Source organism: Erpetoichthys calabaricus, chromosome 4, assembly GCF_900747795.2.
Source record: "Erpetoichthys calabaricus chromosome 4, fErpCal1.3, whole genome shotgun sequence".
Taxonomy (NCBI): Eukaryota; Metazoa; Chordata; class Cladistia; order Polypteriformes; family Polypteridae; genus Erpetoichthys; species Erpetoichthys calabaricus.
Genome location: NC_041397.2, coordinates 21,995,419 through 22,017,126, shown reverse-complemented (window position 1 = coordinate 22,017,126; position 21,708 = coordinate 21,995,419). Strand labels below are relative to the sequence as shown.

The 21,708-nt window shown below is 39.6% G+C and overlaps 1 protein-coding gene across 3 annotated transcripts in view; it reads left to right on the top strand.

The window, feature by feature from the left end:
* The window catches only part of fndc3a (fibronectin type III domain containing 3A), a 418,327-nt gene that overhangs the window by 309,051 nt on the left and 87,568 nt on the right, over window positions 1–21,708 (top strand). For all 3 annotated transcript variants that reach the window (XM_028799242.2, XM_028799241.2, XM_051926327.1), the window contains 6 exons: window positions 4,617–4,774; window positions 6,960–7,019; window positions 7,821–7,959; window positions 17,314–17,367; window positions 17,468–17,592; window positions 19,316–19,493. In XM_028799242.2, the coding sequence (XP_028655075.1) occupies window positions 4,617–4,774; window positions 6,960–7,019; window positions 7,821–7,959; window positions 17,314–17,367; window positions 17,468–17,592; window positions 19,316–19,493 (714 nt within the window). The remainder of the gene's footprint in view (window positions 1–4,616; window positions 4,775–6,959; window positions 7,020–7,820; window positions 7,960–17,313; window positions 17,368–17,467; window positions 17,593–19,315; window positions 19,494–21,708) is intronic.

Sequence of the window (21,708 nt, the reverse complement as noted above, 5' to 3'; positions counted from 1 at the left end):
ACATACTCCAATGAGGCTGGCCTGAAGGTTCTCCTGCCTGGTTACCATGATGCTTCAGTCGTCTGGTTGTTACCAGAAAAATCATTCAAGCCAGCATACTGGGGTATATACTGCATGTCAATAATCAAGGCAAGTTTCATTTAATAAAATATTCAAACTTGAGTTTTAATACTTAGAAACCAGGAATTATACAAACTTAACGATTCAAATCAATGATGTCCATACAGCAGGTATCACCTCAGTATAACCAGGAGAGAGAGATGTCTATCTAATTTAAAGAGTCCATTCTTCTTAATAAACTAAGGTGTTTCTTAAAAGTATACCCCTACATGATGCCACCTTTCTCCTCCTCTTCCTCATTGGGGTGCATTTTGGGTGGTACTTCATTTTTGTCTTCAAGCAGCATGATGGTTTGGTGCGTCTTCAGACCTGCCTATACACTCTCTCTCTCTCATACTAATGTTGCTTTCTCATATTCCTACAATAGAAGCTAAATAAAATATCCCTGTTTTAAAAAGCTGTTGGTGTCTTCCTCTTTCAAAAGGTGTATAGTGTCTTTTATACCGTAGCCTAATGGCTAATTTTAGTAAGTGAGATTAGTTAAAAAATAAATGAAAAAAAAAAAAACAAATTGAACAATTTAAAGTTGACCTTCGGTTTTTGCTACCTGTCAGCCTGAAGTAATTTTAAGCTAATTATGAGATACACTTTAAAGAGCAAAGTCCTCAACGGGCCTCATTTCACATCATCTTATAAGTATACACACACTGGTTAATTTATCTGAGCACTTCTTCCTAACATTAGCTTTATACTTGCATATCCTTCCCATAATTCTTGCCTCATTTGCATATACCACAATTCAACACGTTGTTTATCCCTGTCAGTTTGTTTAGCTTGTTGTTTAAACGAAGAACAGATCTAATGGTGTCAGACTGAGCCCTCAGTGTCTTCTGAAACTTTCACATCTCTCGCTATCTTTAAAGCCTGTCCTAGCCTTCGCATGTTCTCCACCCATTGCCCAATGTCCCTGACTATTTGATGTCTTTGAGCTAATCGCCTGTTTCTCAGAACTTCTTGTCCTGTGCATGCATTTTTGCTTCTCCCAACTTTCTCCTAAATGTCTATTTAAATATACACAAGTCAAAATATGGTTATGCCTCTTACTTTGAACTTAATTTGTTTCAGGAGGCTGTTTGAATTGTTCAAAGTCTGAATCAGTTTTCCCCATTAGAAATAATGGAAAGTGAATTAATCCGTTCCTAGACCCTAAACCGTACCCATTTCGTTAAACTTAAACAGCAAATGCACATAATTTAAGGTAAAAATAACACAAATGCTCTAAATAATAAATTAATAATAATTATAAGTAAAATATGTAAATGCTATATAATAAAATGAAAATTGCATTTACTGTATCGTCATGCTTCACGATTAGTTCCTTTTTCACCCCAATTGTCAATACTACAACCTTCCTCATAGGCTGGGGTTTGGGGCTACTTTTTTTTATAAGAGAGGGTGATACAAGTATTGGTGAACTTTTTTTCCCTCTGTTAAATCAAGTGATCATTCAAAACCTGTGCATTGTGTTTACTCAGGTTGTCATGTATTATACTAAATTAGGGTTAGAAACTTGGGAAGGGATAAATACTTTTTGATGGTACTGTACTGTATATATCAATAAATGGCACCTTTTTCGGTTTATTTTCCAATTCCACATAGGTGACTGCATTGTATGCTTCAAGAATGTAGTTTAAAGCCAGTATGGAGTTAAAAGTGAGTTGAATTTGTGCAGTGCAGAAGGGGAATTGGCAAGATTAAAGGTTTAATAAAGTCTTAAAAGCAATGTGTTGTAATGTATTTCCATCTTGTAATCTCTTTAAATGAGGGCATCTAACATATAAATAACAAGAAGAATATTGACATACAGCATACAGTTCAGTTTTTGTAAAGCTCCCCAGGCATTTTTCTGCATGCAACTGGGATTTGCTTTAAATAATGTCTTCTGCTAAATAAATCCATATAAATGTTGGTGCTTCAGTTCATTTATATGGAAAGTCAATAACAAGGGCAGGTAAAAAAAAAAAAAAAAAAAACATTTTAAGAGCTTCAAGTGACGTGTTCTAATTGCTCACAAGCTACAATTTTTTCAATTGTATTGTGAATATAATGCTATTACTTTTACTGCTATAACACTATACTTAGTGGTGTCCTCTGTCACCTGCTCAGTCTGTCCCTAAGGCCCCAGATAGTGCTGCTGCTGTGGAAATCATCTTGCATTGTTCCTGTTCCAAAGAAGGCAGGGGCCTCTTCACCTAATGAGTACAGACCAGTGGCACTTACTGTACATCTCACATCATGAGAGACTGGTCCTGGTCTATATGAGTCCTCTTATGGTAGATCACCTGGACCCACTGCAGTTTGCCTATCAAACAATGATTGGAGTGGTGGATGCAATTGTCTTCCTGCTCCACAAGGTTAATTCTTATCTGAACAAAGCAGGCAGCACTGTGAGGATTATGATTTTTGGTTTCATCAGTGCCATCAGCACCATCCAGCCATCCCTGTTAAGAGGTAAACTCAGAGGTATGCTGGTGGATGAGCCAATGGTGTACCGATAATAGACAATCTGTCAGGCAGACCACAGTTTGTGAAACTTGAGGACTGTGTGAGCAACACTGGAGCACCACAAGCAACAGGTATGTCTGCTCTTCTCTTCACTATGTACACCTTCAACTACAAATATAACACCAGGTTATATCACTTGCAGAAATTCTCCAAAGATTCTGTACTTTTTAGGTGTATTGATAAGGGGATGAGAAAAAGAAGAGGACTCAGGCAAAGAACTTTGTTTCTTGGTGCAAAGAAAATTGTCTGTTTCTTAACATCAGCAAACCCAAGGAATGGATTATTGACTTTTGCCACACCAAAGAGCCTCTATGTCTGGTCATTGTTCAGGGAGTCAATGTAGAGGTGGTCCACACACTAACAAGTACTTTTGGGGTCCACATCAATGACAAGTTGGACTGATCTTGGAACACAAACTAAACCTATAAGAAAGGGCAGAGGAGGCTCTTCTTCCTTAGGAGACTGCATTCCTTTAATGTAAATAGTATCCTACTTCACATCTTCTATAACTGTGTGATGGCCAGTGGGATTTTCCACACTGTGGTGTGCTGGGCTGGTAACATCGCTTCAGGAGAAGCCCACCACATTAACACACTCTGGACCCCCTGGAGGTAGTCAGTGAAAGAAAGAATTAAACAAAGCTGAGTGCAATTATGAGCAATGCTGCACATCCTCTCTCTGTCACAACAACACTGAGGACTTTCAGCAAACAGATTATTCAGCAGAAGTGTGTCAAGAAATGCAATGGGGGCTCCTTTATATAAACAGCAATATGTTTGTGTAATACCTCACTGTGACTACCAAGTCTGAAGTTTTCATTTTTAATTTTTCTTCCTTTTAAGTTATTTTGGTGTGTTTTTATATGTATATTAATTTATAGAAGCGAAAATCTGTGATACCGCTTGCATATTTGTAGCTGGAAATCCACAATGGGAGAAAATGAATCCCATATCTTAAAATAGTTTTTTATCCCTAAGCTTTCAACTGCTATCAGGAGTCATCACCAGAGGAAAACTATTAAACGTACAGGAACCCATGGTAATATTTAGCAAATAAGGAGAGGAGGGTAGGTGGATATGGGGTAGTGGTTTGATGAGGTGGGGTTCAGAGGGTGATGGTCATAAAATCTTATTTTTTATGTTCTTCTTTTCAAGCCTGCATATTGTGGGTTCATGTCCAAATGTTTGTTAATGGTGTTTTCAGTGGATAGCCCCATTTCAGCCAGTTCTCTGGCACTTTTAGTTTTAGTCTTGAATTTTACTTGCACTGAGTTCCATTTAAATGTGTTCCCAGTTGAACTTGTATGTGCGTAAATCAGAGACTGTGAGTCCTTTCTTCTGACAGCACTGTGATGTTCCTGCATACATGTGGTGACTGGTTTGACGTTTGTCCCACATATACAGATGGGTATGAGCCACATGGTATGTCGTAAACCGCGTTCTGTGCCTCCGATTACCTGCTTTTAGCATTAAAAAGGACAGTGAGCAGAGTGTTTGTAGGCTTGTGTGCAATTTTGATGCCTGATCTGGAAAGGATACATGCTGCACTTTCTGATACCCCGTGATGATAAGGAAGTGTGTGCCAGATGGAATGGCTGGGGGGTAGGGGGTTCTTGAGGGGTCAGGTTGGAGTTGATTGCTACCCAAAGACATTCATCAAACAATGCTGACATAGGAGACCCCAGAGATCCCAGCAAACAATCAACTCTGTTTATTTATCTGTCTAGTTATGTATTTATTTATTGAAAGAGTTTCTGTAAAAAGCCAAATTTCCCTCTTGTGGCAAATAAAGTTTTACCTGTCTATGAATTGAAGGGGCCAAAAAACATCAGGAATAACCATATGCACTTGGTAAAATATTTCCAAATCATACTGTTGCTTGTGCTTCATACTGTAGTTTTAACATGCGTTCCTTTGCATAATGCAAATAACGTTTATGTCATACTTTTTCATAATCCTGTTAAGGTCTTAATTTCATTTGTTTATTTGCAGGTGTCAGACATTCAAGCTAGGACAGTACTCCTTTCATGGTCACCTCCTGGCACAACAGAAAATGGAGATAGCGATGTAGCCAACTTGCCGGAGTCTTTATTTTATGAAGTGTCTCTTTCCAATACTGGAAAAGATGGGAAGTTCAAAACAGCATACAGGCAAGTCAAGGGAATGATGAGCTAAATGCAGGAAATAATTTAACTTCTGTTTAAGTTTTGTTACCTTTTGTTTGTGGTGAAACCAAACCAGAAACCAAACCAAAACAGTTCAACAAAGTAAAGCAAATCGCCTAATGCTGCATTTGTTTTTCTCACAAAACAATCCAAAAAAAAACTTTAAACAATAACGCTTGTATTGTCATGCTGTTTAAAATCACGTGATGCACTAAAAACGTGTAAATGTATGAAATTAGAAATATTAAAATTAAGCTTTCCAAGTTGAACATGCAGACCTCTGGGCTTGAAATAAAAGTCAGTTGAAAGGGGTAAAGTCTAACAATATAATGATGAACTGGATTATTAATTCTGAGTTTGTAAGCACCATGTACTCGGAGATAATCAATGGAGGCTGGCATGGATGGCAAAGATAAGTCATTGTTGGTACTATGTATGTATGCCGTTGTTCCTCAGATTAAAGGGAATGGAAAATTTAGGCAGAGGTGGTATAATGTGAAAGTTCAAAACAAAAGAAATGTGCTTATTGGAAAAAGAGCATGGAAAAGACAACGATGAACCAATGCACAAATGTGACAACATAGCCAGGGCTGTGCTTTGCTTCCTAACCTGTTTGTGGTTTTCATGGATAGGATATCAACACACTGTCAGGTAGGGGAGGGGGGTCCAGTTCATTGACGTTAGAATCACATCACTGCTTTTGGCAGATAACGTGATCCTGTTGGCTTAATTGGGCTGCCAACTCTGGTTTGCAACCGAGTATGAAGCGGCAATGTGAGGATCAGCACTGCCAAATCTGAGGTCATTATCCTCAGCAGAAAAAAGGTGGATTGTCCATTCTGATTGGGAGGTCCGTTACTGCCTCAATGTAGTTTAAATACCTCAATAGTCTTGTTCACAAGTGAGGGGGAAAAGAGATGGTGAGATCGACAGACGTATTGGGGTAGCGTGTGCAGTTATGTGGTTGTTATACCAATCTGTAGTGGGGAAGAAGGAGCCAAGTGTTTCCACTAGGAGTTGCTAGGTCCTTGGAAATATGTTTGTTTTGTAGTTGTGGCGTCTTAAGTAACCTGAACCTAAGTAGATATATTATAAACAGGCCATATCCCTCCCTTAGTGATACGGCGGTCAGAAATCACGTAAGAGAAAATAACTTAGCTTTCTTTAATGACGGTTTCCATGGCGTAACAGACGGGAAGCCATGACAAGACCTTGTGTAGAGTCTGCCATTTTTGTCTCTGCATTGGAAGGATTTTTTAGGATCGGATGATGATATCTCCCATCCATCTGTCGGCTTCAAAGGTGTGCCAGGCACTGTTCCAAGGCTTTATACTCTTTCTCCATGTGCAGGCCCCCACTTAGGTGAATAATACAATTCCAAACAAGGCAAAGAGAGGATACAATTTCATGCTGACTCTAACACACAGAAATAGCGCACGTTGCCCATTTGCAGTTGTTCTTAACTTGTCTTGTCTTAAGATGCTTGCCTAGCAATTCTAAATGCCAGGCCCCTGTACTAAATCTGGCGCTGTGTTAGCTGTACATGTGAGAAGAAAAGAAAAGCAGATTTAAAATATTTGCACAGAGCACAGTGATATATTAAACCAAGCCAGAAGACAAAGCTCTCGATTTACCAGTCAGTCTACATTCCTACCCTCACCTATGGTCATGAGCTTTGGGTAATGACCAAAAGAATGAGATCATGGGTACAAGAAGCTGAAATGAGCTTGATCTGCAAAGTCACTGGGCTCCCCATTAGAGACAGGGTGAGAAGCGTTGACATTCTGGGAGAGGCTTGGAGTAGAGCTGCTGACCCACCACATCGAAAGAAGCCAATTGAGGTGATTTGGGCATCTGATAATGGACGCTTTTCTGTAGAGGTTTTATAGGCACAAGGGAGGAGACCATGGGGAACACCCAGGGCTTGCTGGGAGGATTATATCTCCCAGATACTGTATCCTGGGAGCGCCTTGGGATCCCACAATATGAGATGGCAAGTGTGGCTGGTGAAAAGGATGTTTGGGCCTCACTGCCAAGACTGTTACCGCCACAACCTGGCTTTGGCTAAGAGGTAGCAAATCAATGAATGACTGACAAATAAAATTTTAAATATTTTAGAATTCAAACCATGCAACAGTTATACATATTGTATATGTATTTTTTTTTGCAGTGGTGATGAGCTGAGTACGACTTTGGAAGACCTAAGACCAGCAACAGAATATCATGCAAGGTTTGTTTACTTTTATGCTGATTTCAGAGAAAAGATGCCAGTCCAGAGTTTCTATTACTATCTTAATGGTTCTTTCATGGTGCATTCTTAATGGTTATGAACTATACTGTTTTACGTTTGAGCAGCAAGGTTTCATGTTAAGATTCCTTTGTGAGTCATTTAATTTTCCTGCTCTCCAGTTCCCAGAATTTGCGTAAACTGTCTTCTCAATCCCTCTTCCTGTATGTCAAGGTGTTCTCCTATTATAGTGATCACTGACTCATTTTTAAACACAAAGCATGATTGCGCACTCTGTGAAAACAAAGGCAGTGCTGGCCTAGACAGATTACAAGGTTGTGAATGTCAGTTCATAAAGTCCATCTGCCAGTGGTTTTGCCTGCTGCAGTGATGCTCCTTGCTGCCCTGTACATTTAATTTAAATGAGGCTCCCTCTCAGACCAGAGAATGGAGTCTCACCATCTTCACTGTCTATTTAGCAGTTTAGGTCAAAATGCACTTTTATTGATACATGTGATCATTTAGGGAGAGGCATAGTGATTATGAAGGAAACAATCAGTATATCTCAGTACAATTCAGTATTAGAATTAGAGATCCCGATCCTTGTTCATGCTGTTAACAATTCTGTAGTGGTCATGGAGTACAGAGATATTTTTCTAATGAATGGTAGGTAGGTTAGTTTTAAGGAAGTTATTACACCAGCTGATGGTGAAATTTAAAGGTGTCTAAAATTGAAATGTTCCATCATGATAATTATACAATATAATTGCTTTTTTAATTAATTTTGCGCTTTAAATGTTTTAGAGTCCAAGCACAATGCAGCTGTTTGCAAGGAATCCCTTCAGAACCAGTGAGCTTCACAACATTGACCTGTGAACCAGACATGCCAAATCCACCCCGAAAAGCCAGTGGGACCAAAAATTCTCTTCTTTTGCAGTGGAAGGTAATAAAGAAACATGTCTTAAACTCTCTCTGTATGACAATTTTTGGCTTTATGAAGGAGAGCAAGCACTCCATCAGAAGTAACAACATCAGCATTTATATCACACATTTTCATACCTGAAAGTAGCTGAAAGTTCTTTACAATAATAATCACAAAAAGGTATTTATAACAGTAGAGAATCAGAATGTCCATCTTAATAACAAGTCATGGCCACAGTTAATTAACAAATTAACTCCACATGACCAGAGAGAATAGGAAATAAAAACTCCAGTTGGTGGGATGTTGGAGAAAATAAACCTTGTATTGTTCCAAGGCCAAAAAGAGCTCCCAGAATCCTCTGGGCATTCTACAGGCCATAAACAGGTCGCCATTAACAGAACACTCATGTGAAGCTTTCATGTTCTCAGCATCTCACCTGCCTGCAGCATACTCAGATGGCCACGGGGCAATGGTACATAGTGCCATCACAGAGTACTGGAAAAGAAGAAGTCGCACCAAAAGCAGTGATTAGTTAGCAGCCTATAAAACAGCATATAGAATTGCATTTGATGAAAAGTTCCAACTTCCTCCTCCCCCCTGTATGAATCAGTTCTTAGGTGGGTGTGAAAACCAAAGTAAAAAGGTGAGTTCTTAGTAGCCTTTCTTAGGTGCTCTGCTCTACTGCCCCCTCGTATCTCCAAAGGTAAAGCATTCCAGATTTTTGGTGCATATAAACAGAAAACAGCCTTACCTGTTCTTTTATGCTTCACTCTCCGAGTACTGAGCACACCTGTGTTAGAGGAGCTAAGTTTAGGAGGACTGCATGGGATAAGTACTCATAAATAAAAGAACCTGCTAGATTGTACTTCTTTCTATCTTATATGACAAAAATGTTGCTGTAAAGCCTAATTCTGAATTGTGATTGGTGATATTTCAGTCAATAGTTGTATGTGGTTTCAATTTCAATTTACCATCTCCAGTATTTTTCTAGAAAAACTCTGTGTTATGGTGTATGGGGACATACATGTATGAATCAAAATAGAAAAAGGCAAAAGTTGACTCTGCATTAAAAATGACTGGATGATATACAGTTAGGTCCATAAATATTTGGACAGAGACAACTTTTTTCTAATTTTGGTTCTGTACATTACCACAATGAAGTTTAAATGAAACAACTCAGATGCAATTGAAGTGCAGACTTTCAGCTTTAATTCAGTGGGGTGAACAAAATGATTGCATAAAAATGTGAGGCAACTAAAGCATTTTTTTAATACTTTTTTAATATATTTTTTTAACTCGGGGAGCTTCTTTGACATCTGATCTGACAAAGGACGTAGAATTCTATCCATGGTGAGGCCAGCAGGGGGTTCTTTCTCTGTGGTCTGAATATGGATTCCAATGCCCCAATCCAGTGATGGGGATACTGTGCTGTGCTCATCCTTTGGATAAGATCACTCACCTCGCTCTCTGTGGTCATAAATGATCCCTGGGCATCTTTCATAACAATTAGGGTGTATCCCGGTGTCCTGGCTTAATTGCCTACCACGGCTTAGTCATTCTGGGCCTCAAATTATCCCCTGTCTCTAATTGGCTAATTATGTCTCGCCACTTCACCACCTAACAGCTAATGTGTGAGGAGCACATTGGTGCAAAAATGGCTGCTGTCCCATCATCCAGGTGGATGCTACACATTAGTATTTGGTTGAAGTGGCTCCCCACTCACTGAAGTCCTTTGTATAGTAAGAAAAACACTAATTAAATATAAATAATTATTATTATCTTTCCTTTTAAACTTCTGTAGCACTTTTGTTACTTGCAGTATATTAACTCCTCATGTAATCATAAAATTTGTATTATACTTGTACATTAGATATACAGTATCAGTGAACACATCAGAAATAGATGCAAAACTATAATATCGGCCAAAATCATCCAGAAAATGTCTTGCTGACAGCTGGCCTACCTCACCAAGACTTCTATGACTATTAGCCCTCATTACTGTACACCTTCAAAATCATGTTGTATACAATGAAGTACAACACATACAATGTAGAATATCACTAGCATGTCCTCGATACACTGTATGCTGCTTGTATAAATTAATCATCTTTCAGCTGCTCCTGTTAGGGGTCGCCACAGCGGATTATCTCCTTCCATATCTTCCTGTCCTCGTATTCTTGCTCTGTCACACCGACCTACTGCACGTCCTCTATCACCACATCCATAAACCTTCTCTTAGGCCTTCCACTTACCTGGGAGCTCCATCCCTAGCATCCTTCTTCCAATATACTCAGCATCTCTCCTCTGCACATGTCCAAACCAACACAATCTTGCCTCTCTGACTTTGTCTCCAAACTGTTCAACCTGAGCTGACCCTGTAATGTACTTATTTCTAATCCTGTTTATTCTCATCACACCCAATGCAAATCTTAACATCTTTAACTCTGCCACCTCCACCTCTGTCTCCTGTTTTTTGGTCAGTGCCACCATCTCCAGCACATAACGTAGTTGGTGTCACTACCGTCCTGTAGACCTTCCCTTTCACTCTTGCTGATACCCATCTGTCACAAATCACTCCTGACACTCTTCTCTACCTGCACTCTCTTCTTCACCTCTCTTCCACAATTCCCATTACTCTATATTATTGATCCCAAGTATTTAACTCTTCCACCTTCACCAACTCTACTCCCTGCATCCTCACCATTCCACTGACCTTCCTCTCATTTACACACATGTATTCTGTCTTGTTCCTACTGACCTTCATTCCTCTCCTCTCTAGCGCATATCTCCACCTCTCCAGGGTCTCCTCAACCTGCTCCCTACTCTTGCTACAGATCACAATGTCATCAGCAAACATCATAGTCCACGGGGACTCCTGTCTAATCTCTTCTGTCAACCTGTCCATCACCATTGCAAATAAGAAAGGGCTCAGAGCTGATCTCTGATATAATCTCACCTCCACCTGAAATGCATCTTTCCTTCCTATCTAAGATCTCACCACTGTCACACTTCCCTTGTACATATCCTGTACCACTCTTATTTCCACTGTTATTTATGTATAAATTAATGATTATGGACATTTTGCTGATAGAGAATCCTTTAACAACTCTATATTAGTAAAATAAAGTGGCAGTTTATTAAGCACAGCAGAAGTCTAGACAGCAAAAGATGAGAAAATTAATCTAAACATATATAGTACTTAGCCTTTCCAGTGGAAATACTGTTGTGTTAAATAAGTATAAATTATTATAAATCCATTGAATAGAAATATAAGTCTCAGTAACAACAATGATTGCAATATTTTCACTGACAGATCATTGGATGACTATATACCAAGCTGATAATCCAGTCATTAACATTGCCCATTTAATTAATAAATCTAATAACAACAACAACAACATTTATTTATATAGCACATTTTCATACAAAAAGTAGCTCAAAGTGCTTTACATAATGAAAAGAAGAAAAATAAAAGACAAAATAAGAAATTAAAATAAGACAACATTAGTTAACATAGAAAGGAGTAAGGTCCGATGGCCAGGGTGGACAGAAAAAACAAAAAAAAACTCCAGAAGGCTGGAGAAAAAAATAAAATCTGTAAGGGTTCCAGGCCACGAGACCGCCCAGTCCCCTCTGGGCATTCTACCTAATATAAATGAAATAGTCCTCTTTGTAGTTCGGGTTTTTCACGGAGTCACTTGATGCTGATGGTCATACAGACTTCTGGCTTTTAATCCATCCATCATTGTTGGAACATCATGGTGCTTTGGGTAGATGGTGGTGGCGCAAGATACCACCAAAAGGACACCGGAAAAGGAAACAGAAGAGAGAGTAGGGGTTAGTACAGATTTTGAATGAATAGTTATTATAATGAATTGGATATACAGAGTATCAGGATTAAATTACAGTGAAGTTATGAGAAGGCCATGTTAAAATAATGTGTTTTTAGTAGTTTTTTAAAGTGCTCCACTGTATTAGCCATTGGCGAATTCCTACTGGCAGGCTATTCCAGATTTTAGGTGCATACCAGCAGAAGGCCGCCTCACCACTTCTTTTAAGTTTTGCTCTTGGAATTCTAAGGAGACACTCAGTTGAGGATCTGAGGTTACGATTTGGAATATAAGGTGTCAGACATTCCAATATATAAGCCGGGGCGAGATTATTTAAAGCTTTATAAACCATAAGCAGAATTTTAAAGTCAATTCTGAATGACACAGGTAACCAGTGTAGTGACATCAAAACTGGAGAAATGTGTTCGGATTTTCTTTTCCTGGTAAGGATTCTAGCAGCTGCATTCTGCACTAATTGCAAACAGCCTCACATGTCATTTATATGTGTACTAGACATTAAGCCCGTTACAATAACGGGCGCTAGAACAGTAGTCCATAAACATTAGTAGGAACAGTCTATATTAAATGGCAAGGGACCTTTTACCTCATTGAATTTTTTCTGTAAAATGCCTGTAATTTTCTCTGACAGTAATACTGGCTTTGCTGTCCGTAATATGCGTTTAATTTTCTGTCACAACAGTGGGCAATCAGCAGATTCTCCCCAACAACTGATTTAATGTGTGCAAAAATAAATCTACTTTTAAAAGTCATTGTATTGTAATATCATGAAAATTCGTATACTGTATTTAGGAAAACCCCTTCAACGACTTTCACGTTACACTTTACCGGACCAAGCTTCTTAATCGCAAATCTGACTTCCTCAAAGTGAACACTTGCACAACAATGGAGAAGCTGGTCTCCGCATCTCAGTACCCGATTGGATTTTTCGTGTTTTACACTTTTGCACAACAATGGGGAAGCTGGTCTCCGTGTCTCTGTACTCGATTGGATTTTTCTTGTTTTATGATTTAGGTCTTACCTCATTTACCGAAATCCGATTGGATCGGCCGCACGATATTTTATAGGTCTTGTGTGACGCGTCAGGCGGCCTTTGAAGCATGTGCTTTGTAGCATCGCGCCATGCCCCGCGCATGCGAACTTCACCAGAAGACACACACACACGGACACTGGACGCACACAGGGGTTTTATTAAAGAGGATTATGTATAGTACCAGTATTTACAGTATCCTGGATATTTATGCTGTAAAGACCAGTAAGAATAAATTAATATTTCTTAATTTTATAATCAAATGTTAAGGCTAATGTACAGGCCTATGCTTTAAGGGTCATAAAAAGGGAAGATATCAATTGAACAATTATTGTTATTCAAGCTGTGAAACTCTTGTAAATGGAACAAATTGCAAATAACAAAGTTTCATTAAAGGTTTTTGGGAATAGGCATTGAGGTTACTAGTCAGTCCATTCAAGGTCTGGCAGAAAAGCTGAAGAGGTAGTTTATCTGTGGAGGTTTTGCTGTTGGAAACATAGTAGAGGTTTCCCTTAAAGTGATAACAACAAGAAATGGGCAGATACTGGACATGATGATGCAGAAAGGAAGGTAAGAGAAACAAAAGAAGTTTATATTTTGCACACCACACCCTGTCAAGGAGTACTCAGTATTGTATCGCACCACAAAGCGTATGTAATTTTCAGTTTTGAGGTACATGTTTAGATAAAGTTTTTAAGACAACCCATTAAACTCTTTTGCCATTTACAAATGTTAAAAATTAAAATAACCTGTTTTAATTGCATTAGTATGTCACCTTACACTCACCAGCCACTTTATTAGGTACTAGGGGGCTCCGCCCCCTGCTTGCTTCGCTCGCCAACCCCTGGCGTTGGGGCATGACAAAGAGTGAGATGTATGAATTAGATATAGAATAGTGTGCAGGTTTGGATGATGCCTATATAAATAAAAAATAGAGTGTTTGGCATAGAGTAATGTTTTATTGGAATATTTCTTTGTATACAACATTAGTAGTAAAGATGGTGTCTTGTCTTTGAATGAGTCTTCCTTGGCATGGATCATTTATAACTTTAACTTTAATGTCAGATGAACGTCGAACACGTGAGAAGGCAACATAAAGTTGTCCATGTCCAAAAACGGGTTCAGAGAGGTAGATGCCAACCTTGTCCATGGCTTGTCCTTGTGATTTGTTGATGGTCATGGCAAATGCAGGTTTAATGGGGAACTGTCGGCGTTTCAATGTAAAAGGTTATTCCAGGTCAGAACTCGTAAGGTCAATTCTAGGAATGAGAACAGTATTGTTAGCATGTGATTCTGTAAGAACTGTTGCTTGAATAACACCGTTTTTAAGGGTAAGGTTGTGTTGTGGTCATCCGTCTGGGTTAATAGTGTTCAAATATTCTAAGGGGAAATTCAGATGTTCATTGTCGTCATCAGAGTCAACTTTGTCAGAGCTTAGAAAGAGCCGTGTCTCTCCAGGAAGTAATGAAATGACCTGGTTATTAATGTGATTAACATTAATATTTTTTGGACATAATATAGTGCGTTTTGTTAACCACATATGCGAAAGCAGTATGGGCCATTGCCTTTTGGTGGCCTGATATGTACTCCGGTAGATGCAAAAGCAACTGAACTATTGTAGGATCTAATGCAGTTCATAAAGTTTTTACTTTCAGGCACATCGTTAGTTAGAAGCTTCTCTAGATATTCAGGATATGAATGTAAAGGAGTCAGTCTAATCTGCCCCTTTTGACAACAACGTGTAAATTCATTACTTGTATTGCCAGTTGTTTCTTCTGGGAAGTTAAGTGAATGACAATGATTGCAAATGACATTCATTAATCCCAATGAATTTTCCTCAATAGTGGACTCATTATTGAACGCGTTGTCAGCCAGCTGGCGTAAGCGTTTAGCAGGTGTCTGGCGTTGATGTCCGCGACGGGCATGTTTTGCTTGTGGCGTTTAAGTGCCGCGTTGTTGCATGTCCATTATTTGTGACGCGCTATTTTTGATTTTTAATTGATTCGCCTCCGCTTTGCCAAAAGTCCGTTTCAGTCTATGTCGTGCATTGTTTGTATCGAGCCTTGTCCGTTTTTGTATGTCGGTCAGTTGAGCTTTCTGCTTTTGGAGTCTTGCTTGCTTGTTTTCTGGCAGGTCATATGCGCGTTGTACACGTCTGCGTTCATTTATTCTGTCTCTTCGCTCCCTTTTTTGTATGTCTGAGACGCGAGCTCTTTCTTTTGAAATCGTGCTTGTTTCGATGCAGTACTTTGAGACGCGCGCTGTATGCGTCTACGTTCATTGTGTCTGTCCATTTGGGCACGTCTCTGTAACGGGGTTACTTGAGCTTTGCGTTTTTTGATCCGAGACATTTTTTCTCCCGGAGTTTCCGAAGCGCGTTGTATGCGCCCCTGTGTATTTTGTTTTTTCTTTCTTGTTCGTGTGTTTGGTCCCGTTATCCGATCCGAATCGTTTTGTACCCGTGACCGTGTATTCATGACTTGTTTGTTCCTCAGCGTGCGAAATATGGATAAGTAATAAGGAGGATCGCACTCACTGTTAATATGGAGCCTTTTCTGCAGTTGAACGGTTAATAGTGCTTTATTGTAAGGAGATCCACCTATGCTGCCTAGTGTGAAGGTGTTGAGATGACGTATGTTTAATATGGACGTTTCCTTTAGATATGTGGCTTTGGGTGTCACTTCTTATTGATGTGGGGGGGGGGGTGAGGATTGTTGTTGCGCGAACGTCTTCTTTCTTTTTGTGTTCCAGGGGCTTGTTGAATCCCCCTCTTTGTGTGTCTCCCGTCCGTTGCTTGTAGGGTGTGTGGGGTGGTTTTGTGTTCTTTTTTTTTTGTGTTCCATGGGCTTGTTAAATCCCCCTCTTGGTGTGTGTCCCGTCCGGTGCCTGTAGTTTTGCCTTGCTGTTGTGCGCGAGCGTCTTCTTTTTTTTGTCTTTTTTTTTTGTGTTCCATGGGCTTGTTAAATCCCCCTCTTGGTGTGTGTCCCGTCCGGTGCCTGTGGGGGGGGGGGGGTGCCTTGCTGTTGTGCGCGAGCGTCTTCTTTTTTTTTGTGTGCTAGTTTCGTGTGCAATGTGTTTCGTGCGGCGCCTGCGTTTGACTACTTTTTTCTGTGCCTTTTCCTTTTTTCTGTGTTCGCGCCGCCTCATTTCTTTGACTCCTTTTTTCTGTGCTCTTGTCTCCTTTTTTCTGTGGTCTTGTCCGCTTCTCGCGGCCCCTCATTTCTTGGGGCGCCTGCGCAGTACGTCTTTTTGCGGCTACGGCCCATGGCCGGATGTCCCTGCGTCCATCCGGTTTAGCATTCTCGGTTAGTAATATGGATATTTCTTCATGGCATAGATTCAACAGGATGCTTCAGGAATTGGACATGATAGCATCGTACATTTGCTGCAAATTTGCCAGCTGCACATCCATGATGTGAATTTCCCATTCTACCACATCCCAAAGGTGCTCTATTGGATTGAGATCTGGTGACTCTGGAGGCCATTTGAGTTCAGTGAACTCATTGTCATGTTCAAGAAACCAGTTTGATATTTTGGGCTTTGTGTCATGGCGCATTATCCTGCTGGAAGTAACTATCAGAAGATGGGTACACTGCAGTCATAAAGTGGTGGACATGGTCTGCAACAATACTCAGGTAGGCTGTGGCATTTAAACAATGCTCAGTTGGTACTAAGAGGCCCAAAGTGTGGCAGGAAAATATGCCTCACTCCACTACACCACCACTATCAGCCTGAACCGTTCATAGAAGGCAGAATGGAACAATGCTTTCATGTTGTTGATGCCAAATTCTGACCCGAATGTTGTAGCAGAAATTGAGACTCCTCATACCAGGCAACATTTTTCCATTCTCCTGTTGTCCAATTTTGGTGAGCCCATGTGAATTGTAGCCTCAGTTGCCTTGTCTTAGCTGAGAGGCACTTGGTTTGGTCTCCTGCTGCTGTAGCTCATCTGCTTCAAGGTTTGACGTGTTGTGCGTACCTCTGTTGTAATGAGAGGTTATTTGAATTACTTTTGCTTTTCTATCAACTCGAACCAGTCTGGCCTTTCTGTTCTGACCTGTGCCATGAACAAGGCATTTTCACCCAGACAACGGCCACTCACTGGGTATTTTCCCATCTTTGGACCATCTGTAAACCCTAGAGATGGTTGTGTGTGAAAATCTCATTAGATCAGCAGTTTTTGAAATACTCAGCCCATCCTGTCTGGCACCAACAACCATGCCATGTTCAAAGTCAGTTAAATCACCTTTTTCCCAATTGATGTTCGATTTGAACTTAAGCAGGTCGTCTTAACAATGTCTGCAAGCCTAAATGGTGATTACATATTTGCGTTAAGAAGCAGTTGAACAGGTGTACCGAATAAAGTGGCTGGTGAGTGTATTTCATAAGTGTATAAAACAGAAATGCAGTTTCTGTAATCTTGCCTTTAAAGATATCATAATGGCATAATTCTTCCTCTCCATATAATAAACTGTCATGTTTTCTTTTCTTCTACAGGCCACGTGTGACAATGGTTCAAAAATCCAAAATTATATTTTGGAGTGGGATGAGGTATTTACAATTATTTGTATTCATCGGCTAAGCTGTTTATTATCATTTCTTGTCTATAATATATAAATGCCATATCTTTTCCATGTTTTTTCTCCCTTAGGGTAAAGGAAATGGTGAATTTACACAATGTTTCTATGGGCCTCAGAAGCAGTACAAAGTGACCAGATTATCACCAGCTACAAAATACGCATTTCGGCTTGCTGCTAAAAATGATGTGGGCATCAGGTAATGGCTTCTGTGTAATTGGTCAGACTTATTTTCCTTTGAGCAACAAGATAACTATAGTTCCCTCCACAATTATTGGAACCCCAGATGTAAAGATTAGTTAAAAAAAGGTTTTAAAAAACACCTTATGTTGAAATATCTTAATCTCACACTGAAAAAAAATTTGGATGTGAATGTCGATAGGCTTTGTGCCCTAGGAACCAAGTTACCCAACTATTCTGACATTTCAGTAATTATTTACCGCTCTGGTGCTGATCTTTTTGATCATTAAATAGGTCATTACGATAGCAATTGACGAGAAGAATTCATAATTAATTGCAGAATTACGATATTTGAGGGTTTCTCTAGAGTGCCTCTTTCTCTTGTGCAATTTGGCTCAAAAACTAATCAGCACATCGTCATCTCATTACAGGCTTAAGTTTCAAGTTTGTTATTTTTCTATCCAGCTGTTTTAGCTCTAGACCTTCCTCAAAAACTGTGACACACTAACACCCATCATTGACATATCAATGTTTTCATTAACCGAGGGACCCTAAAATGGGAACTTTTTTAACTGGTTTATATTATAAAGTGCTGTTAAAAACCAAGTGTCTACTTACACATGTAATTACATTCTATTATCACTGTTATTTTTAAATATAAAATGTTTATTGAACAAAAATCTGCTAACTGACTCTTTGAAATAATAACAATAATAATAATAATTCTTTACATTTATATAGCACTTTTCTCACTACTCAAAGCGCTTTGCATAGTGAGTGTGGGAGCCACTTCAACCACCACTAATGTGTAACATCTACCTGGATGATGTGATGGCAGCCATTTTTGCACCAGTACACTTACCACACATGAGCTCTTAGGTGTTGAAAGGTTGAGAGAGATTATAATTAAAGATACAGAATGATGGGGGTGGGGGCATAATGACTCGGCAGAGGTGGGCAATTTAGCCAGGACATCATGATACACCCTACTGTTTACGAAGGATACCCAGGTAGATATTTTATGACCACAAGAGTTTGGGCCCTGGTTTTACGTCTCATCCAAAGGACTATGCCAGTTTTTACAGTACTGTGTCCCTGTCACTGGGATCCACACACAGACCACAGGGTTAACGCTCGTCCAGTAGCAACCCAAGCTTTTCCTGGACGGTGTCTCATCCATTTACTAGCTGGGCCTGAACATGCTTAGCTTCAGGTGGATGACCTGTATGTGGTATTGTAAAATAATCCAACTTTCACACCCATTAAGTCCCCAAATGAACCTATATGTCACTCCATGCATACTATGCAGACCCTATCCCTTTAATCTCTCACTTACTGTGATGTTGACATTCTCTGTCTTTTTGTTACTTATAGAATGTTAGATTAAATTATTCATCATGTGCTCAAAGACCGTTTTTCACAACAAAAGTGTCTTTCCTGCCAGCATTGGAATAATTATAGCTCACTTTATTTTGTAAATAAAAATAAACATCTAAAGTAGAAAATACAGCTGAACATAGTACAGTACACATTTTCTTCATACCTGTTGGTGATGTAAATAGAAGGTAAGGTTGTGGTACACACACACAGACACACACACAGACAAAGACATTAGGTAAGCAAATTTATTTTAAAGGGATTAGACAAGTTAAAGATTCCAATTTAGTTATGCATTAGAAGTTATCATATAAGTCACCTACATATAAAAAGTATATGTTGTCCTATTTCCTTTTTCTCAACAGTGGCTTCAGTGAAACAGTTGATTTGTACACCTCAGGCAGTGTTCCCTTACCACCAGCTAAACCAGAGCTTTTAAAATCTGGGGTGACCTGGCTAACGCTCCAGTGGAAGAAGACCTCAGGAGTTGCATTAGCTGAAGATGACATTTCTTATATTTTGGAGATGGAGGATGAAAGTTCAGTAAGTGCATTTATTTAGTCATTCATTCATTTATAGTAAACTCTTACAATAAAAGATATTGGTGTTATTTGTGTGTTTTTATTGTATTTTGCAAGGTAGTTCCTTGTAAATTTGCATGGATTATTTTTTCAGCTTATCAATTAATTTAACATTTTTCACTCTGTAATGTCAATTGGTAAAATCTGTAAGTGAAAATATTCCAAAATCAACTAAGATGTTTACCTGTTTTGTATCATGTAAATAAATATTTATTGTTGTAAAATTACCATTTAAAATAATCATTTAAGGCCTACATAGCACGTCATATTGTGATGGCCCGGATGGCTGCAACTGCCTTACTCCGTGAACCCAGATCTGTGGATAGTCATGAACTCCGATCAGGCAGGGCAATGAGGACATTTAAAAAGAAGAGTAAGGTGCAATAGTGCTTTTACTTGTAAAAAACAACAATCAAACAGGGGTTCAAAAACCCCACTGCTGGGGTGTGCCAAGCCCTACTCGTATACTTCAGTGCCATTCTTTTGCGATAGCAGGAACCACACAAGCACTTTTCCGTTGTACAGCCTTTGACCGCCAGCGGGAGCCCAATTGGAACAGTTGGTCACTAATGCTACCTGATCGCTCTGCAGAATGTACCCTGCCACTCAAGCGCCATATTTTCGCTCTTTTTGGGGTCTAAACCCGTCTGCCTGCCTCCACCCTGTATTAGCGGCTATGCCACAATCCTGTCTCTTTTCGTTATGTTTCATTCTTCTGTTTCAACCTCCTGTCTTTCTTTATCCTTTCTTTTCGATTCCCCACTCTCCTCTTATACCTCCGTGGGTGCGGCATTCTGATAACCAGCAAACCCGTGGAGTGCTGATGTGGAATAGCTGACTAATTTAGTAATCAGTTCGCTATCCCCACTGACTTAATGTGTAATTTGTATTTATTTCATAAATCATTTACACACTTTTGTAGCATGTGCTCAATGATTTCTAGGTCTTTTTAAATTCAAGTCACACATCTTCACACTAAGCTTCATTGTTTTATCACATTTATTTTTCTTATGAAATTCTGAATTCTTCTCTGCAAAGCCTTGGCCAACTTTATTCTCCTTGAATGGTGAATTATCATTTCGTTATGTGTGATACAACTGAGTAACAACAAAAAACTCAAAATAAAAGCATTCTATACAGCAGGATAGTATTCACTTCTACACAATAAGCATTACAGTGGGTCAAAAAAGTATTTAGTCAGCCACCAATTGTGCAAGTTCTCCCACTTAAAAAGATGAGAGAGGCCTGTAATTTTCATCATAGGTATACCTCAACTATGAGAGACAAAATGAGAAAAAAAAATTCCAGAAAATCACATTGTCTGATTTTTGAAGAATTTATTTGCAAATTATGGTGGAAAAAAGTATTTGGTCAATAACAAAAGTTCATCTCAATACTTTGTTATATACCCTTTGTTGGCAATGACAGAGGTCAAACGTTTTCTTTAAGTCTTTCTTTTCACTTAAGTCTTTTCTTTTTTGTAAGTCTTTTTTTTCTTTCTTTTCACACACTGTTGCTGGTATTTTGGCCCATTCCTCCATGCAGATCTCCTCTAGAGCAGTGATGTTTTGGGGCTGTCGCTGGGCAACACGGACTTTCAACTCCCTCCAAAGATTTTCTATGGGGTTGAGATCTGGAGACTGGCTAGGCCACTCCAGGACCTTGAAATGCTTCTTACGAAGCCACTCCTTCGTTACCCGGGCGGTGTGTTTGGGATCATTGTCATGCTGAAAGACCCAGCCACGTTTCATCTTCAGTGCCCTTGCTGGTGGAAGGAGGTTTTCACTCAAAATCTGACGATACATGGCCCCATTCAGTCTTTCCTTTACACGGATCAGTCGTCCTGGTCCCTTTGCAGAAAAACAACCCCAAAGCATGATGTTTCCACCCCCATGCTTTACAGTAGGTATGGTGTTCTTTGGATGCAACTCAGCATTCTTTCTCCTCCAAACACGACGAGTAGAGTTTTTTTCATCTGACCATATGACATTCTCCCAATCCTCTTCTGGATCATCCAAATGCTCTCTAGCAAACTTCAGACGGGCCTGCACATTTACTGGCTTAAGCAGGGGGACACGTCTGGCACTGCAGGATTTGAGTCCCTGGTGGTGTAGTGTGTTACTGATGGTAGCCTTTGTTACTTTGGTCCCAGCTCTCTGCAGGTCATTCACTAGGTC